General features: G+C 40.3%; 1 protein-coding gene across 1 annotated transcript; it reads right to left on the reverse strand.

Annotated features, from left to right (window-relative positions):
* Positions 1-1,010: 1,010 nt before the first annotated feature.
* On the reverse strand, positions 1,011-13,692 carry LOC133122158 (kelch domain-containing protein 1-like). Its single transcript, XM_061231937.1, has 13 exons — positions 13,343-13,692; positions 12,848-12,918; positions 12,338-12,455; positions 11,699-11,811; positions 10,416-10,500; positions 10,165-10,263; positions 9,462-9,536; positions 8,647-8,705; positions 7,539-7,648; positions 5,803-5,875; positions 3,860-3,944; positions 2,566-2,645; positions 1,011-1,328 (listed from the first exon to the last, which is right to left on the reverse strand). Exons 1-13 carry the CDS (start codon positions 13,418-13,420, stop codon positions 1,184-1,186), a joined length of 1,191 nt encoding a protein of 396 aa, XP_061087921.1. The 5' UTR covers positions 13,421-13,692; the 3' UTR covers positions 1,011-1,183.
* Between the last annotated feature and the right edge of the window lie 1,442 nt (positions 13,693-15,134).

The following is a 15,134-nucleotide window of genomic DNA, read 5'->3' on the forward strand; positions in this document are numbered from 1 at the left end:
TTATGTAATGTGGTGTGTGGTTCTTTAAGCTGGTTGCAAGCACAGCTTTATAGTACGGGTATATACCGGTATACCAAATTGATGCTGTCTCTCAATCCTTCTCTGTAAGTATCATAGGGGGCCAGGGACCTTATTTAAAGCTATCTATGTATAAACACTGCTGTAATTTCTACATGGTGAAACTAAAATGTATAAAAATGCCCTTTATTAAAATCTGACAATGTGCACTTTAACCACATGTCATTTTGTATTACAAATCTCAGATTATAGTACAGAGGTGCATAAATAAATGGGTCTTTGTAGCAAACATATGGAGGGTACTGTATTTGGGATACCTGGGTTGGATATATTTGCAGTAAAAACCCTGGGAATATTGTCTGGTTGGACATATTCATTCATTTAATAATCCCGTTCCTCATTTCACATTGGTCCAGGGGGTACTGAAGAAAAATGTAGTCTACACAATTCAGTGCATAATGCATTATGAGGGAAATTCCTGTAGATGCTTATTGTATGGTAGTCACTAGTCTTCTTATGCATATTCTGTGTCACATGCACTTGGTTTCTAATCAGATTGTTTTACTAATGACAAAACAAATTGCACTATACATTTAATTATATAAGACAATAATCTAGTTATCTAATGATTCTATCCAGATATGGATAGCTTTGGTTATCTCACAAAAGTGTAACTGATCTGTGAACAGTTTGTCTTTTAAGTCAGTACTGTAGTGCTGATGCATTGCTGAGTTCCTGTTCCAAATCATTGTGGCTTTGGCAAAGCTGCATCTTTCACAGATTTCTGAAGCTGAATGTTAATACTCCAATATGTAGTAAGGGCTATAGCAAACTTGGTGTGCGACACCTGTCGATTTTGAGCATGTACTGATTTTAAACAGGTTAGATGAACATTTTAGCTTGAAAATGTCTGAGGTATCTTTAAGTTTTTTTTATTGTGCTTCAAGGTAGATCTTCTAACTTGTGAGAGTGAACATCTATGGACCACGAGGATTGGCACAGTGCGTTTATTATACATGAAAACACATGAAAATACAAAATTAAGGATAATCACATTATATAACATTTTAAAGCTTTAAATAAGACAATGAATCGCGAATCACATCAATAACCATGAAACAATGATCATGGATGAACACATTCCTCTGGTATTCATTATTAAAAGCTACCTAGAATGGCATGTTCCCTGAGATTCATCGTTTTTAAAAAAGGAGATCCTCTTCCTTAAATTTTCCTGAATTTTCTTTGGTAAGCAGGACAGATACTCTTCTAGTGCTCTTGCATTTCGTCCAACACAATCCTCACACAACCTGCAGGTGATGAGCAGAAACGCATTATTTTAGCAACACTGCACACAGGAGACCCAACTGCATCCAGAGCCGGGGCAACAATAGGTTTCATCTGGTTAGCATTATGGATTTTGTATTTGCCATATAAATATTTTAATTTGAAAGCTTTGCCTGTAATGAAGGTGTGTATAATACCATTATACATCCAAAGGCAACACCAAAAAAGGATGGAACCAACTTTTCAGCCAATTTTGAGATTTTTTTACAAAATAATTTGCTGCCGCAGATGCTTCAAAAAAATAATTGCACAACATTTCTGCAAATGTAACAACTAAATGTTTCGTTTGATCTTAGCCTAAGTGACCTGCTGTAACATGAGCAGTCTTCTTTGACATTAAAGCTCTGCCTCTAACTTCCACACAATTAAATTCAGTTTGGCTCAGTAACTTTATTTATCCCACATGGGGAATTTAAATGTGACCCTTATTGGGACCTTACAACTTGGACAGCAGTTCAAATGCAGAGTGAAAATCAAAGAACGAGCAAATGTCTTGAGAAATGACTGCTTGCGCAAACTTTGACATCCTGCATTAATCTGATGACATTGCTGCTCCAGTGTGTAATTTAATGCTCACTAAAGCGTTTTAACAAACTGCCGCTGAATCAAAACCACGTGGAAGAATGCAGGGTTTCCTCAAAAGAGCTGACAGCTTTTTACATCGCACCTCAGCAAATGCGAACGTTCAGGCAACAACATCTAAAAGGCCACATTGCTGAAATTAAGAGTATGGACAGTGGCTGCATATGCCCTTGCAATCAAAGGAAAAGGAGACAAAGTGAGAAAAATGTTTTACAAAAACCTCTTGCAGCCTGACAACCAGGCCATGGCTATTGTGGGAAGCCCCTAATCACTGGCCTCATCAATGTGTGGCCTCAATACGGTTCCCAAAGCTAATTGGACTCTAGCATTACAGACACGATGCGAGTAAAATGACTCCAATGATCCCTTTGATATAATAAGTGTTTACAGCAGACCTGGGTCATTGTTTTGGATTCAAATAATTTTCTGTGCTCAACTGATCTTGCCTAGTGCAATTGAGCCAACCAAGAGAACCAGGGTTTGTACTTTTTGAGAGTATGTCATAGGTTCCAATTCACCAGACAGGGTCATGGAAAGCGTTGAAAAGTATTTGAATCCAAAACAATGACATATTTGACCCAGGTCTGGTTTACAGTGATCAGACCATTAATGTTTTACCTGACGAGGGGGAGAGGCTGGATCTGGAACACCAGCACATCACTGCAGTGACTCTGAGATGGTGATAGTAGAACAGAGATCTGAAAACAACCGTACGATTTTACATCAGCAGGTTTCTTTGGTGAGTAGAAATGTCAGAAATGTTGGTGAGTAGATATGTCAGTTTGGCCAATATAACATAGGCCTGCACTCACAGAACATTACAATAAAAAATGAATACAAACATTAAGATTCATTACAGGTTCCATCAAGTAGACAACACATGATAACGATAATGACACATGACATGAATGCACCTGATAGTCAGAACTGGCATAGAAAAACTGGTCCAGGAATGCTTTATGTTTTGCCTATACAGGTAAGTCACATCTATGAAGACAGATATTGTACAACAAATCACGTTAGCAAGTCAATGGGAAACATGTTAAGCATGTGTCAGCAAATGTCAATAATGGTTTATTCTATGAATTCCATTAAACAGACCTCGCATTAAAAGTGTTACCAATCCATATTTGTGCGACATACGGTCAGTGTTACTCTGGGTCAATGCCTAAAATGAACAGCCTCATAACTTAGGTCTTTTATAAGGCCTGAGCCTTAGGACAACTATACAACAGATTGCGAAGATGTTCAGCACATTGTGATTATCCCTCATCCAGAGGTCCAATCTGGCGATCACAATTTCACAAACCCTGGTCATGAATAAGGTGCTTTGCAGTCTTTATGACATTTGCCAACTGCTCTTGAGTTAATCCATGCCTTTTCGTAAACAACTGAACAGCAAAAATGCAAATCCACTGACACATTTCCTTTATCATTTGCATAAAATTGGTGAGTAGAAATGTCAGTTTGGACAAAGAGTTACCATGGTGATTTGAAATACAATATTCCCCCACATGCGCTGCTGCCAGGAAAAATAAAGTTGAAAAAATAGTTCCAACAGAACAGAATTGTTTTTCAATTTGCAGTTTCATGTGAAAGAAAAGCTGAAGGCTTTGTTAATTAGATATACTGGGTTCTCAGAGACAAATAAAATGTTGGCTAAACAAGCATTTGGAGCTGACTGTATCCTGCTGGCAAACGATCATCATCAATGGCAACTTCATTAAATGGAACTTCACAGCATGAAAAACCTTCATACTCAGATATACTGCACTGAAATTTAATAGGATGGCAAAGGATAGGCTCTCTCTGCAGCACTAAAGTTAGATTAGGCTCAACACCCTCATATGAATTTCTAGTTTCTCTTTATTTGATTTAGCAAAGAGTTACAGATTGTTACAATAGTACTTACAGTGTCCATTACCAAAGTGTAGTCGCGACTTCCCCCAAACACGATAACATCGGAGTCCTGCCCCAAGCAAGCTGAGTGCCACAACCTGTAAGCAGGCACCAGAAACTGGTGAGATTTGCCGAAAAACGGCACTAGGTAATTATATACCCGAGCGAGCCATAATATTAATGGGATCATTGAAGTTTTTCTTAAAAGCACAGCTACCGAACCCATACTTAAAAAAAACTACTATCTATGAATGTCTTTCTGTCGAAATATTTCTCATTCCTTCTATTCTCATGTATAGCCTCAGCTCTCTCATGTTGCCAAATGAAGGCATGTACAGTAAATGTATGTATTATTGCAACTATATCAGCCTGCATCCATGCCACCATGCACCTGTGGAATTGCTGAAACTAAGCAGATGTGGGCTTGGTTAGTACTTAGATGGAAGACCTCCTGGGAAAACCGCTGATGGAACTGGTGTTGGTGGGCCATTAGGGGGCGATCTTCCCTCTGGTGAAATAAACTCCAATGCCCCCGTGCAGTGATGGGGACACTGTGTTGTCAGAGAAGTGTTTTTCGGATTGAATGTTGAACTCTGAGGTCATGAAAAATCCTATGACACTCATTGCAAAGGCTATGGGGTTCCCTGGTGTCCTGGCTAACCTGGCTCTTTCAACCTGCAACCTAATCATCCCCTGATTTAATAGGAAAAAAAAACTGTTCTCTCCCAGGTGGGTGCTAAGCAAGTTACCCCCTTATCACAGTAAAGTGCTTTGTGTGTGAGTACAGCGCTATATAAATGCTAGGAATTGTTTCTATTGCATGAAGTTCCCTCAACTGATGTGTCAGGAGGATCTGTTTTAGATGTGTGCAATGAGGGTCGTATCTGTTTCTGGTTTATTTACTTCTGGTCTTAATGAGTAAATCAGCCATAACATTTAATCCATCTGATATTTCGCTACATTTCTTGAGAAGCGCACAAATGACAGCCACAGACTGTCCCTATTCAAAACATTTACAGTGATCCAATCGAGTGAACCAGTGTTTGTGTGTACAGCAAATTCGCTCATTTAGCCAGGATAGCAGCTGGAAACAAAAACCTGTATACATGTATACAGTAGCCCTCCAGGAACACAATTGGACATCCCTGGTCTATTTGAATGGTCCTGAATTGCCCAGTACTGCAGTAAGGTGTGCCTTATCTCAGTGCTTCCCAACCTCTAACTTGGGGACCCCCTTGAGTATGCTGGTTTTTGTTCCAACCACAGTTGCAATCCCAGAATGTCAACAAGCTTTTAACTTTACAGCTTTTTTACAGATTATTTACCATTTTACTGTAAGCCACATTATGTCACAAATAGCTAAGCGTTCCATGAAGAATAACAATCTTGTGTTCATGTTGTGCTTATTATGCTATTTTGCAAACAGTTACGTAAAAACAGGTGACAAAATGATTTAACTGATCCACAATCAGATCTGAGAAGCACAATCAGAATTTTTGCTCTTCATGCCATGCCTTGCTATTTCTGACATAACATGGTAAATAATTCTCTAAACATGAAAACACCTACTGCCTTATCTGATAAAAATGGAAAACCTGTAAACAGTAATAAAACATGTAAATAAATAAAAAGAGATGGGACTTTGCACATGCTGAAATGTGGCTTTATATTTACTGGTTGGAATGTTCCCAGGTGAGGCCGTCTGAGTTCAGCTGTCCAAAGAGGGTTGACGTTTAACAACAAGGTTCAGGCAGTATAATAACAAAGCCTCATTTTTTTGAATGGCAAATGTTTGAGTTCAGTTAATTTTTAAACCCTTCAGTTGTCTAAAGACTCACTGACTTTGTGACCATTTGTATGATATGTTTTCAGATTTCCCTCAGATAAATTTGTACCTTATGGTGTAAGACAGTGGTGAGCAAAGTGGTGGATCTGCTCTCTGGAGACGCTGCATACCTGGGCTTGTCTGTGTGTGGATGCTGTAGCTCTCTCCACTCCTTCTTCTGCACGTCGAAACGCCAGCCATCGCCTAAAAAGAAAAGAAATAATGAGTGGTTTCTCTAGGATGACTGGGGAAATAGTCACAGAAGCTTGAATGCAGTCAAACAAGACTGCGGTTAAAAAAATGAAACAACGACTGGTTTCTCCAGGATGACTGGGGAAATAGTCACAGAAGCTTGAATGCAGTCAAACAAGACAGGCGTTTGGCAGACGCTCTTATCCAGAGAGATGTGCAGCAAAGTGCATAAGCATTATCAGGGACAAGTGCGCTGAAAGGCACGACCTTGACAGAAGTACAGTTTCAAGTGCTAGGAATGGCCATAGAGATAAGAACTTCAGGGCAAGGACCACACGTCCACCCCACTTAATTCATTGTTTCCAAAACATATCCAGTGCAGTAACTTACTGTATTCTAGGTCATTTTAATGCGGGCATTTCATTTCAATCCTTCCTCTGCCTTCCCTTGCCTTCTACTGAGACATTCCTTTCGGTCAGCAGGGGAATTTACATCTGAATGATAAGGGGTTTCCTCTAAAATTAAACTGCCTGTAGCCATCCGCGCCCTCTCAAATCTTTCAGCTATCTTTGACATCCTTCACTACCATTAATCAGGCTGAGAGACTTTTGGTTCCCACTGCGTTTCTTTCTCACTGTTGCCCTGTACTGCCTCTACGTACAGGAGGGACACCAGGGCAGTACCCTAGAGCCTCAGAGATCCAAAACTCTGAAAAAAACATAATATCAAGTCAACTGAACAGGGTACGGAATCGGAAGAATATCATAAATACAAAATGACGATTTCAAAACAAGTAACACTATTCATCATGAAAAGACTCGAAATTATATTTAAATTATTATTATTATTATTATTATTATTATTAATATATTAAAAGATTATTATATTAAAAGACAAAGGACTGACTTTAACTGCTGTTGCAAAAGAGTAGCCTACAAGGAAAGTACTTCTGAAATGAAAAAGTCGCTGTTGGATGGAAGTGAGAAGCAGGCAAATAATTTTAAATCCACCAAAGATCGTGTCACATTGATGACTACGGAAAATACAAGCAGTGACTTTCGGACAAGATCAGCATATTTTGGTTAGCCTATTTGATTGCATTTCAAATGACAGTTATTGATTGTGCAAATGCCAATAAGGCTATTTGTTTGTTATGACTAAAAATAAACTGAAAAAATATTTAATTTCCCAAAATTGGTGTAGTTTAATGTCACTTTTAGAGTTCAGAAAATGTCAGTGTTTCTAACAACCGTCATTCCAAACATTCTGAGGTTCAACTGCAGGGGTCACCAACCCTGGTCCTGAAGGTTTTCACTTCAACCCTAATTTGGCACACCTGATTCTACTAATTAGCAGCTCAATGAGATCTGAAGCTGTTGAATGAGGTGTTAGGTTTGGAGTGAAAACCCACAGAATGGTAGATCTCCAGGAACAGGGTTGGTGAACACTGTTCTATTGTATATCATGAAGCAGGATTACCGAGTTAGCTGGATAAATTCGCTGAGTAAAACCCGGTACAGCTCTTTTTACTTCAGTCCATGTTCCCGTTTTGGAAGCGTTCTAGGTTTCCAGCTGACTCCATTATCCTGCTTCATGAAACACAGGCATATGTGGTGTGTGTGTGTTATGGGGCAGGGAAGCTGCTGATGTCAGGCCTAGACAAAGCGTTACTAACTGAGAGGTTCTCCCGCCATGTTCACCCCGCCAAACAGGAAAAGGGTGCTGTCCGATGATGCCGTCAGGGTGTGCCACGTGCGCCCCACAGGCACTGCTGATACGGGTACACTGGAGACATCAGGGAGAGACACATACACTCAAGTCCATAAGTATTTGGACAGTGGTCCTCTACGCTCCAGCACATTGCATTTGAAAGGAAACAGGAATATGAGGTTAAAGTGCAAACTGTGACCTTTAATTTCAGATGTATTCGCATCCACATCAGGTGATCCGTGTAGGAATTTCCTTCCTTTATTATACATAGTCCCTCCATTTTAGGGGGCCAAAAGTAATTGGCTAGTCGGATAAACTGTATATACAACACACACAGAAACACTAAAACAAGGCTCATCACTCTCTTCTGCTGAGCTGTGTGTGCTAAGTTAAATACAAGAGGTGATGCAAATTGTGAAAGGCATTAGAAGCACAAGGCCAGGGGCCTGTTCCACAAAGCATGATTACCGAGTTAGCTGGATAACTGCATAGAGAGAAACCTTTTATTTTTACTGCAGCTTTTTTGTACTGCAGGCCATGTTCCAGATTTGATGGGGTCAAAGTGCAGCTATCCGGCTAACTCAGTAATCCTCCTTCGTGGAACAGGGCCCTAGGGCTGCCCAACCCAGTCCTGGACATTCCTGCAGCTTTTCACTCCGACCCAAACAAAGTACACCTCATTCAACAGCTAGAGATATTGTTGAGTTGTGTAGGTGTACCAAATTGGGCTTGAAATGACGATAGATCTGCAGGGCATCCCCACACTACACTGTCCAACACTGGGATGCCCACCTCCTAATAATGACTAAATAAAGACTGTATACAGTGAGCACCATAATTCATTGGACAGTGACAAATTTAGAAAATACCCTCAAATTAAAGCTGACATCATTGTCATTGTATCCTTTCGAATTCAAAGCGCTAGAGGACAGAACCAAAATAACAAAACATGTGTCACTGTCCAATGAATTATGGCGCTCACTGTAACTACACAAAGATATAATTGTAATGTGCGTTGTTAGGCATCACTGTGGCAGATGGCTTAAATCAGGCACGTTCTGCAGGAGGCTTACATTTCCGTCCATGTCCACATCTCAAGATCCAGACAGTGAATGTCCATCAGCCTGCTCTCCTGTGAAGAGAAAACACACTGGCTTCACATGGGAGCCGGATTTAAAAGATGGAGGAGATGTGAGCTTAAAGACTTGGGGTGTATCCTTCTTTCCCCGACTCCGGTCTGGAAGTATTGGGGGAGTACGGGGGAGGAGATGAGAGGAGGAAAGAAGGATGCATTTTGTCATGTAATTGGACACAAAACACACAACAGTCTCTAGAGTTTGCAGAGAATGGTGCACAAAACAAAAGGTATCCAGTGAGCAGCAGTTCAGTGGTTAATGAGAGCAGTCAGGAGAAGGGTCAGACTGGTCAAAGCTGACAGTAATGCAAATAACCACACACTACAAAAGTGGTATGCAGAAGAGCATCTCTGAACACACAATGTGTCAGAATCTTTAAATGGATATGCTACAACAGCAGAAGTAAAAAAAGAAAAGTCAAATAAATATCTCAGTTATCACCCTTAATAAAAATGAAGAAAATGGGCTGCATATAATAAACAACAGGGATAATGATCTATATTTTATGTTCAAACATATGCAAAAACTATATATTTTTATTACTCTCATGTTTTTATTTAGTAAACTTTTTTCTGAAAACCACAGGTGCCAAATGGAGGGATTAAAAGCATTCACATTCATCAGTATTCAGCATTCATAAATATTGCAGGTCCTGGCTTTGAACTTGACGAGGGTTAATAAATGAATGGTCTTTAAAATAAGTACCTGCAAAGCACAGATGCAATTACAAGACCCTACCAAGGAACACTCACCAGGCCCCCACACACGTAGCCCATCCTACCCAAGGTGGCAGTGCTGTGCGCAGCCCTGGGCTTTGGGGGAACACCCTGCCAACACAAAAAGACAGAGACTTGACTGATGGCCAATACATGGTTTTTGTGCAGACTAAACAAATCTTCATGAAATGCTGCGTTCCTCTTTTTTAATGATCATTTGATGGTTTGAAGCTGGTTCAGTTGTTTTTAAGCTGGTCCAGTCTGATTTGGAGATGGTCAATTTGGCAAAAGATGGTTACGATAGCGGCTAGTGGCACAGACTACAGACTATCAACAAATTGCAGATGGTATCTAGCTAGAGTAGTATCTTGTTCCAGCTAGATTAGCATAAGCCCAGTTCAGACCAAGATGTAATGAACTGCGACTGGCGACTATCTGCAGCATTTTAAAACTTGCCATCTGCAATTAGACCGGTTGAATCACCCCATCAGACATTCTGAGACGGGTAGTTCACATACTACTACTACTCTGAAATGGTTTTTCTCAGAACTGGACTTCAGACTAGTAGCTGAAATTTCCACTAGGGAAGTACAGACCTCAGAACCTTTGATGGAGCAGGCTGATTCTTTATCACAATCGAATTGAACCATGATACATTCATAACCTCTATTTATATTTACAAAACTGTGGGACAGACAATGAATGTGCTGTGTTCCATTGTCCCTGAAGCAGTTCTTACGTGCGTTTGAGGTTCAGTCCAAGTGTTTGTTCTGAGGTTAAAAACATGGACTTCATTGTTCCAACCCCAGAACCTGAATAGTGTGGTTCCAGTTGTCACCTGCAAGGCATATGAGATACATTGATACAAAGGTATACTTGCAACAATAAAAGTGGGACAATTTAGGCAATTTTAACATTTAAAAAAAATGTTAATATTAAAAGTAAAATGTGTGCTTGAATGCAGATTTTCACAGAGTAGTTCATTTTTACCCATGACATTTCATCAGTGATGAAGTTTCTGGACCTGGTGACTTCTCGTGTTTGCTTGCATCCGTACCCACCAAAGTAGATTAGTCTGTGTAAATAATGACAAAACAGCATGTATGCGACCGCCATAAAGAGCAAAACTTTTTACAATAACAAGCATTTTCAGGCACAAAAAAGTCAATAAATTATGTCATATGAAAGATTTCTCTTGAATACTGATGACATAAAAAAATCAGCCTTCAATAACTGATCATTTAAGGTTCTCAGGGTTGAATGCTTGAAACCTGGGTTGCATGACTTGTAGCAACTTGGTTATCATCTCGTTTCCTATGACAAAAGTGCCAATCCTATCAGTGAGTGTTATATAACAGAAATCAGCTTCATCCAGAGATTCAGGCCTGTTCTCACCAAGATAACACATAAAGTGGGAGGGGGGCACATGAGGCAGACTATTCTCTGGTAGACTCTTGTCAGTGGTCTTGGTTTCATATTTTCTTTTTTGCAGCAGAAGATTGACTGAGAACCCCAAATGTAAAGGACATGAGTACATGGCTACAATGGCAGTATGCACAGGCAGTCAGAATCAACACTATGTAACACTGTCAGATTTAATCAATCGGTAGATAGCCAAGCAATGGTGATCTTACTTGCTGGTGCTCTCCTTCATCACAATGAACTATAAACTGCAGTGATACATTCTGTTTGCTGTAGCTAGAACGGTGATCCTTTCAACAGATTCATGTCAGTTGCAAGTTTACTGAAAGCCGATGTTGAGTGGTTTGAACTGATTTGTTTGGATTTCTTTTGTCTTAACTGCATTGCATGGCAATGCTAAGTAGCTTAAACCACACACAATTTTTAGACTCCAATCACTGTTGGAATTCCTTTTGCATTATTTTACTAGTGACAGCTAGCAAGTTTTGCAACATTTTGTTCATTGCTGGTTTCATCACACGATTGCTTTCTCAGTTGATAACACAGTAGGATTCGGTTCTGTTCTTTGAATCTGTAGAACCATGGCCAGCAGGCACAGGCAAAAAAACAGTTTACAATTCAATAAATGTATTAAGTCAGACTCAAAAGGCAGAAACAAGCACAAGCCAGGTCTTTTCAAGCTGCTTGTTAGTTTGGAAGGACACTCAAGGTAATGTATCCTTATTCATGTCATGGCACAGTTTCAATTCCTGAACAGCGTCTCTCATATTCTTAAGCAGAATCCCAAGAGTTTCCTGCCTGCAAGTTGTGCCCCGTTCGGAGTGCCTGGGCTCTTGGAGCTGAAATCCTACCTGTCAGCGTACACCCAGCAGGAATGCTTGTCTCTTGGCGAGGGTGGGGAGCCCTTACTCTCTGTCACTCTCCTCCAGGCGAACATTCCATCCCGCAGGTTCACACAATACAGCTGTTGAGACAGCGTACAAGAACTGAGTTTGCTTGACAGCAAAAAGGTTTTCGCTTTCAAAACGGCAGCGAAGTGTGGTCCAGAGCAATTGGTAAATGGCCTGTAATTATATAGCACTTTTACCCAAAGCGCTTTACAATTAATGCCTCTCATTCATCCCATTCACACACACACACTCCATGCAAGGCACCATCCAGCTCTTAGGTGTCTTCCTCAGGTGCACTTCGACACACCCAGCACAGGGATCAACCTGGCAACCATCTGACTGCTAGGCGACCTCTCTTATCTCCTGAGCTAGCGTCGCCCCCAATCGCTGTCTGACAAGCTTTTGCCCAGAGCGGTTTCCATTTTACAGAGTGTGTGCAATCCGCAGGAGATCATGCAAAGCGATTTCATACCATGGACACAAGAGGCTCATAGGCTTTTTACATATCATCCCTCTGGCTACGTTATCAGGTATGAGGGCACACCATTACATTGGCAGGTGTATTAAATGATCTTGGACCTAAGTTTTAAATTGATGTACCTGGTTAGTGTGGCTATCCTCAGTACTGCCACCAAAGATGTACATCACTCCATTCAGACAACAACCACAGGTCTGAGACAGAGTTGGTGGGACCTCCCCTCCCATGGCACAAATTGACCTTTTAAAGACACATATGCAAGTCAGATGTAAATACTGTTAGCTTGCATTTGTTCGTTTGCAAGTGAGAGACACAACAGACTGTGTAACATAAATATGACGCGGTTAGCCTATTAAAAATTTCTTAGAAAAATATCTTTTCATAGCATTATACTCATAATTACAGTGAATTTACATGTTTTGAAAGTGGTTATATCGGTGTAAACACTAACACAAGAGTAGTGCTGAATGACAACCATACAACCACTGTAAAATATTTTTAAGTATTAAAAGTAGATGATGATGTAAAGTACCTTATACTGAAAATGAATACAAATACACCGATTTCAGAACAATGAGTAAAACATATTTTTCCAGGGACATGTAAGAAGACTGCAGATATTAAGACCTTACCACACACCACTGCTCATATCATAAACCCATATCTCATCACTTGGTAAGAAAACTTGTTCACCAGCAACTGACTGCAAAGAAAATTAAATAATTTATTTTGTAATTAACATAGTATCAAGATTACACCCATAATTAAGTACAGTATAAAGACTTGAATGTCAAGTCAACCTGGTTTGTAGGCAGTTACTTTTTTCAGGTTAGCAATCGTTTCATCCAAACACATAGCCTAACTACGCACGCGTCAGAAAGTAAACACAGACAAATTGTTCATGTAAAATAGACAAGTGACAAATTATATTAAAATGTATGTGACGAGATTGGATTACACATTTACACATAAATTCGTTAGATGCTGAACACTCTGCAGCTCCCAATAAGCTACAGGAAGACTATCCTGCCTAATCTGCAATACAGGAAGTCTTAACAAACCGTTTGTAAAATGTCATTATCTGCTTTCAAATTAAAATACTCTACATGATGAACAAAGAAGCTTACGTGATGTCCGCCCCACACGTACAGAAAGCCTCCATCTACGAAACCTGTGTGGTCGCTTCTCTCCCTGGCCGACAACATCCCAAATTCAGCAGCCGGTGACACTGTTGTTGAAGTCGTCCAGACACAACTGCGAGTTGAAATTTCAACCCAGGCAGAAATAGACGATATTCACTCCTGGCGGAACGGAAACATGCAGACGCCAAATACCGTAGGCTACGGCAGTGGCCTTGCGCGACGTGTTTAAGCAAGCTGTAAAGAATGTGTGTAAACGTGTTTTTCTGGACGTTCAACCCCATGGGCCTCATTATGGAATGTCAACAATGGGCCACATGTCGCTTGATAGTTGTAACTAGGTTACTGTATTTTAATTGTTCATAGATACGCAATATACAAGCTAGTTAGATTACTGAGGCTACCATTTGATCTGAACTATAGAATAAAGCAAAATTAACGATGCTTTGCCTTGCTTGAAATCAATCGGTCCACACAAAAAAAACATTGCTTTTCCAGCCCACAATGTTTTTTCTTACGTAATAATGAACTAAAATCTTTAAATTAAAAGGTAATACATTGTTTTAGAACCAGATGATAAAAATTCACTGCGATTGCAATAGCAATATGAATTTCACACGCATACGTTAAAATTAGATAATAAAAGCTAGATAAGATACTGGTAGGCTACGAGACTATTTGGGCACACATGAAATGTGATATGTGTGAAAGTTATAACTCTACACCTGAAAAACAGTATCACATTTTGTATCACATTTTGTGTGTGTGTGTATATATATATATATATATATATATATATATATATATATATATATATATATATATATATATATATACACGCACACATACACACACCTTCTCCACTATCTCTGCTGCTCACTAGATCTTTTTTGTTTTTCACACCATTCTCTGCAAACTCTACAAACTGTTGTGCGTGAAAATCCCAGGAGATCATCAGTTTCTGAGATATTGAAACCACTCTGTCTGGTACCAACAATCATTACACGGCCAAAGTCACTTAGATTAGCTCACAATGCAAAAAGACAGGTATTTTGGGGAGACTACAAACTTCCTAAAAACTCTGTGAATGTTATAGTGTAATGCAGAAAGTTTGATATCCATGTAATCTAGGAGGCTTGGCTGAACATAATTATGGGCCATGTCTTCAGCAAGGCTCCAGCCGGTTCTTAGTCCCAGGCAAGATGACAAAGTTACCGTACGTGAGGTTGGGAGACTACCGACACTAGGCTAACGAAACTACGGGGCTATAACTTGTCATGTTATGTATAAACCCTTTGTGCTCTGAACATTTACTCATTAAGACATAGCCTACAGACCATGGAAGCAAATACATTAACGTGTAGCTACGAACGCAGCTGGTTGTTTGTGACTGGTGAACGGTGACAAGCTGGCTAGCCTCCAAACAATGCACTATGGAACTATGGTGTTACTTTTACGTTGACATCCATCCATCCATCCATCCATCCATTATCTGAACCCGCTTATCCTGATCAGGGTCGCAGGGGGGGTTGGAGCCTATCCCAGCATACATTGGGCGAAAGGCAGGAATACACCCTGGACAGGTCGCCAGTCCATCGCAGGGCACACGCACCATTCACTCACACACTCATGCCTACGGGCAATTTAGACTCTCCAATCGGCCTAACATGCATGTCTTTGGACTGTGGGAGGAAACCGGAGTACCCGGAGGAAACCCACGCAGACACGGGGAGAACATGCAAACTCCGCACAGAGAGGCCCTGGCCGACGGGGATTCAAA

Source organism: Conger conger, chromosome 2 (assembly GCF_963514075.1).
Source record: "Conger conger chromosome 2, fConCon1.1, whole genome shotgun sequence".
Lineage (NCBI taxonomy): Eukaryota > Metazoa > Chordata > Actinopteri > Anguilliformes > Congridae > Conger > Conger conger.

Bases quoted from the DNA above. Each gene is read 5' to 3' on its own strand.
- LOC133122158 (XM_061231937.1), bottom strand. From the start codon at position 13,420: ATGTTGTCGGCCAGGGAGAGAAGCGACCACACAGGTTTCGTAGATGGA. The intron at 8,706-9,461 runs GTGAGTGTTCCT...TTCTCTTCACAG, and splicing joins GCTACGTGTGTGGGGGCCTG to GAGAGCAGGCTGATGGACAT. The intron at 2,646-3,859 runs GTAAGTACTATT...GGTTGTTTTCAG, and splicing joins ACACTTTGGTAATGGACACT to ATCTCTGTTCTACTATCACC.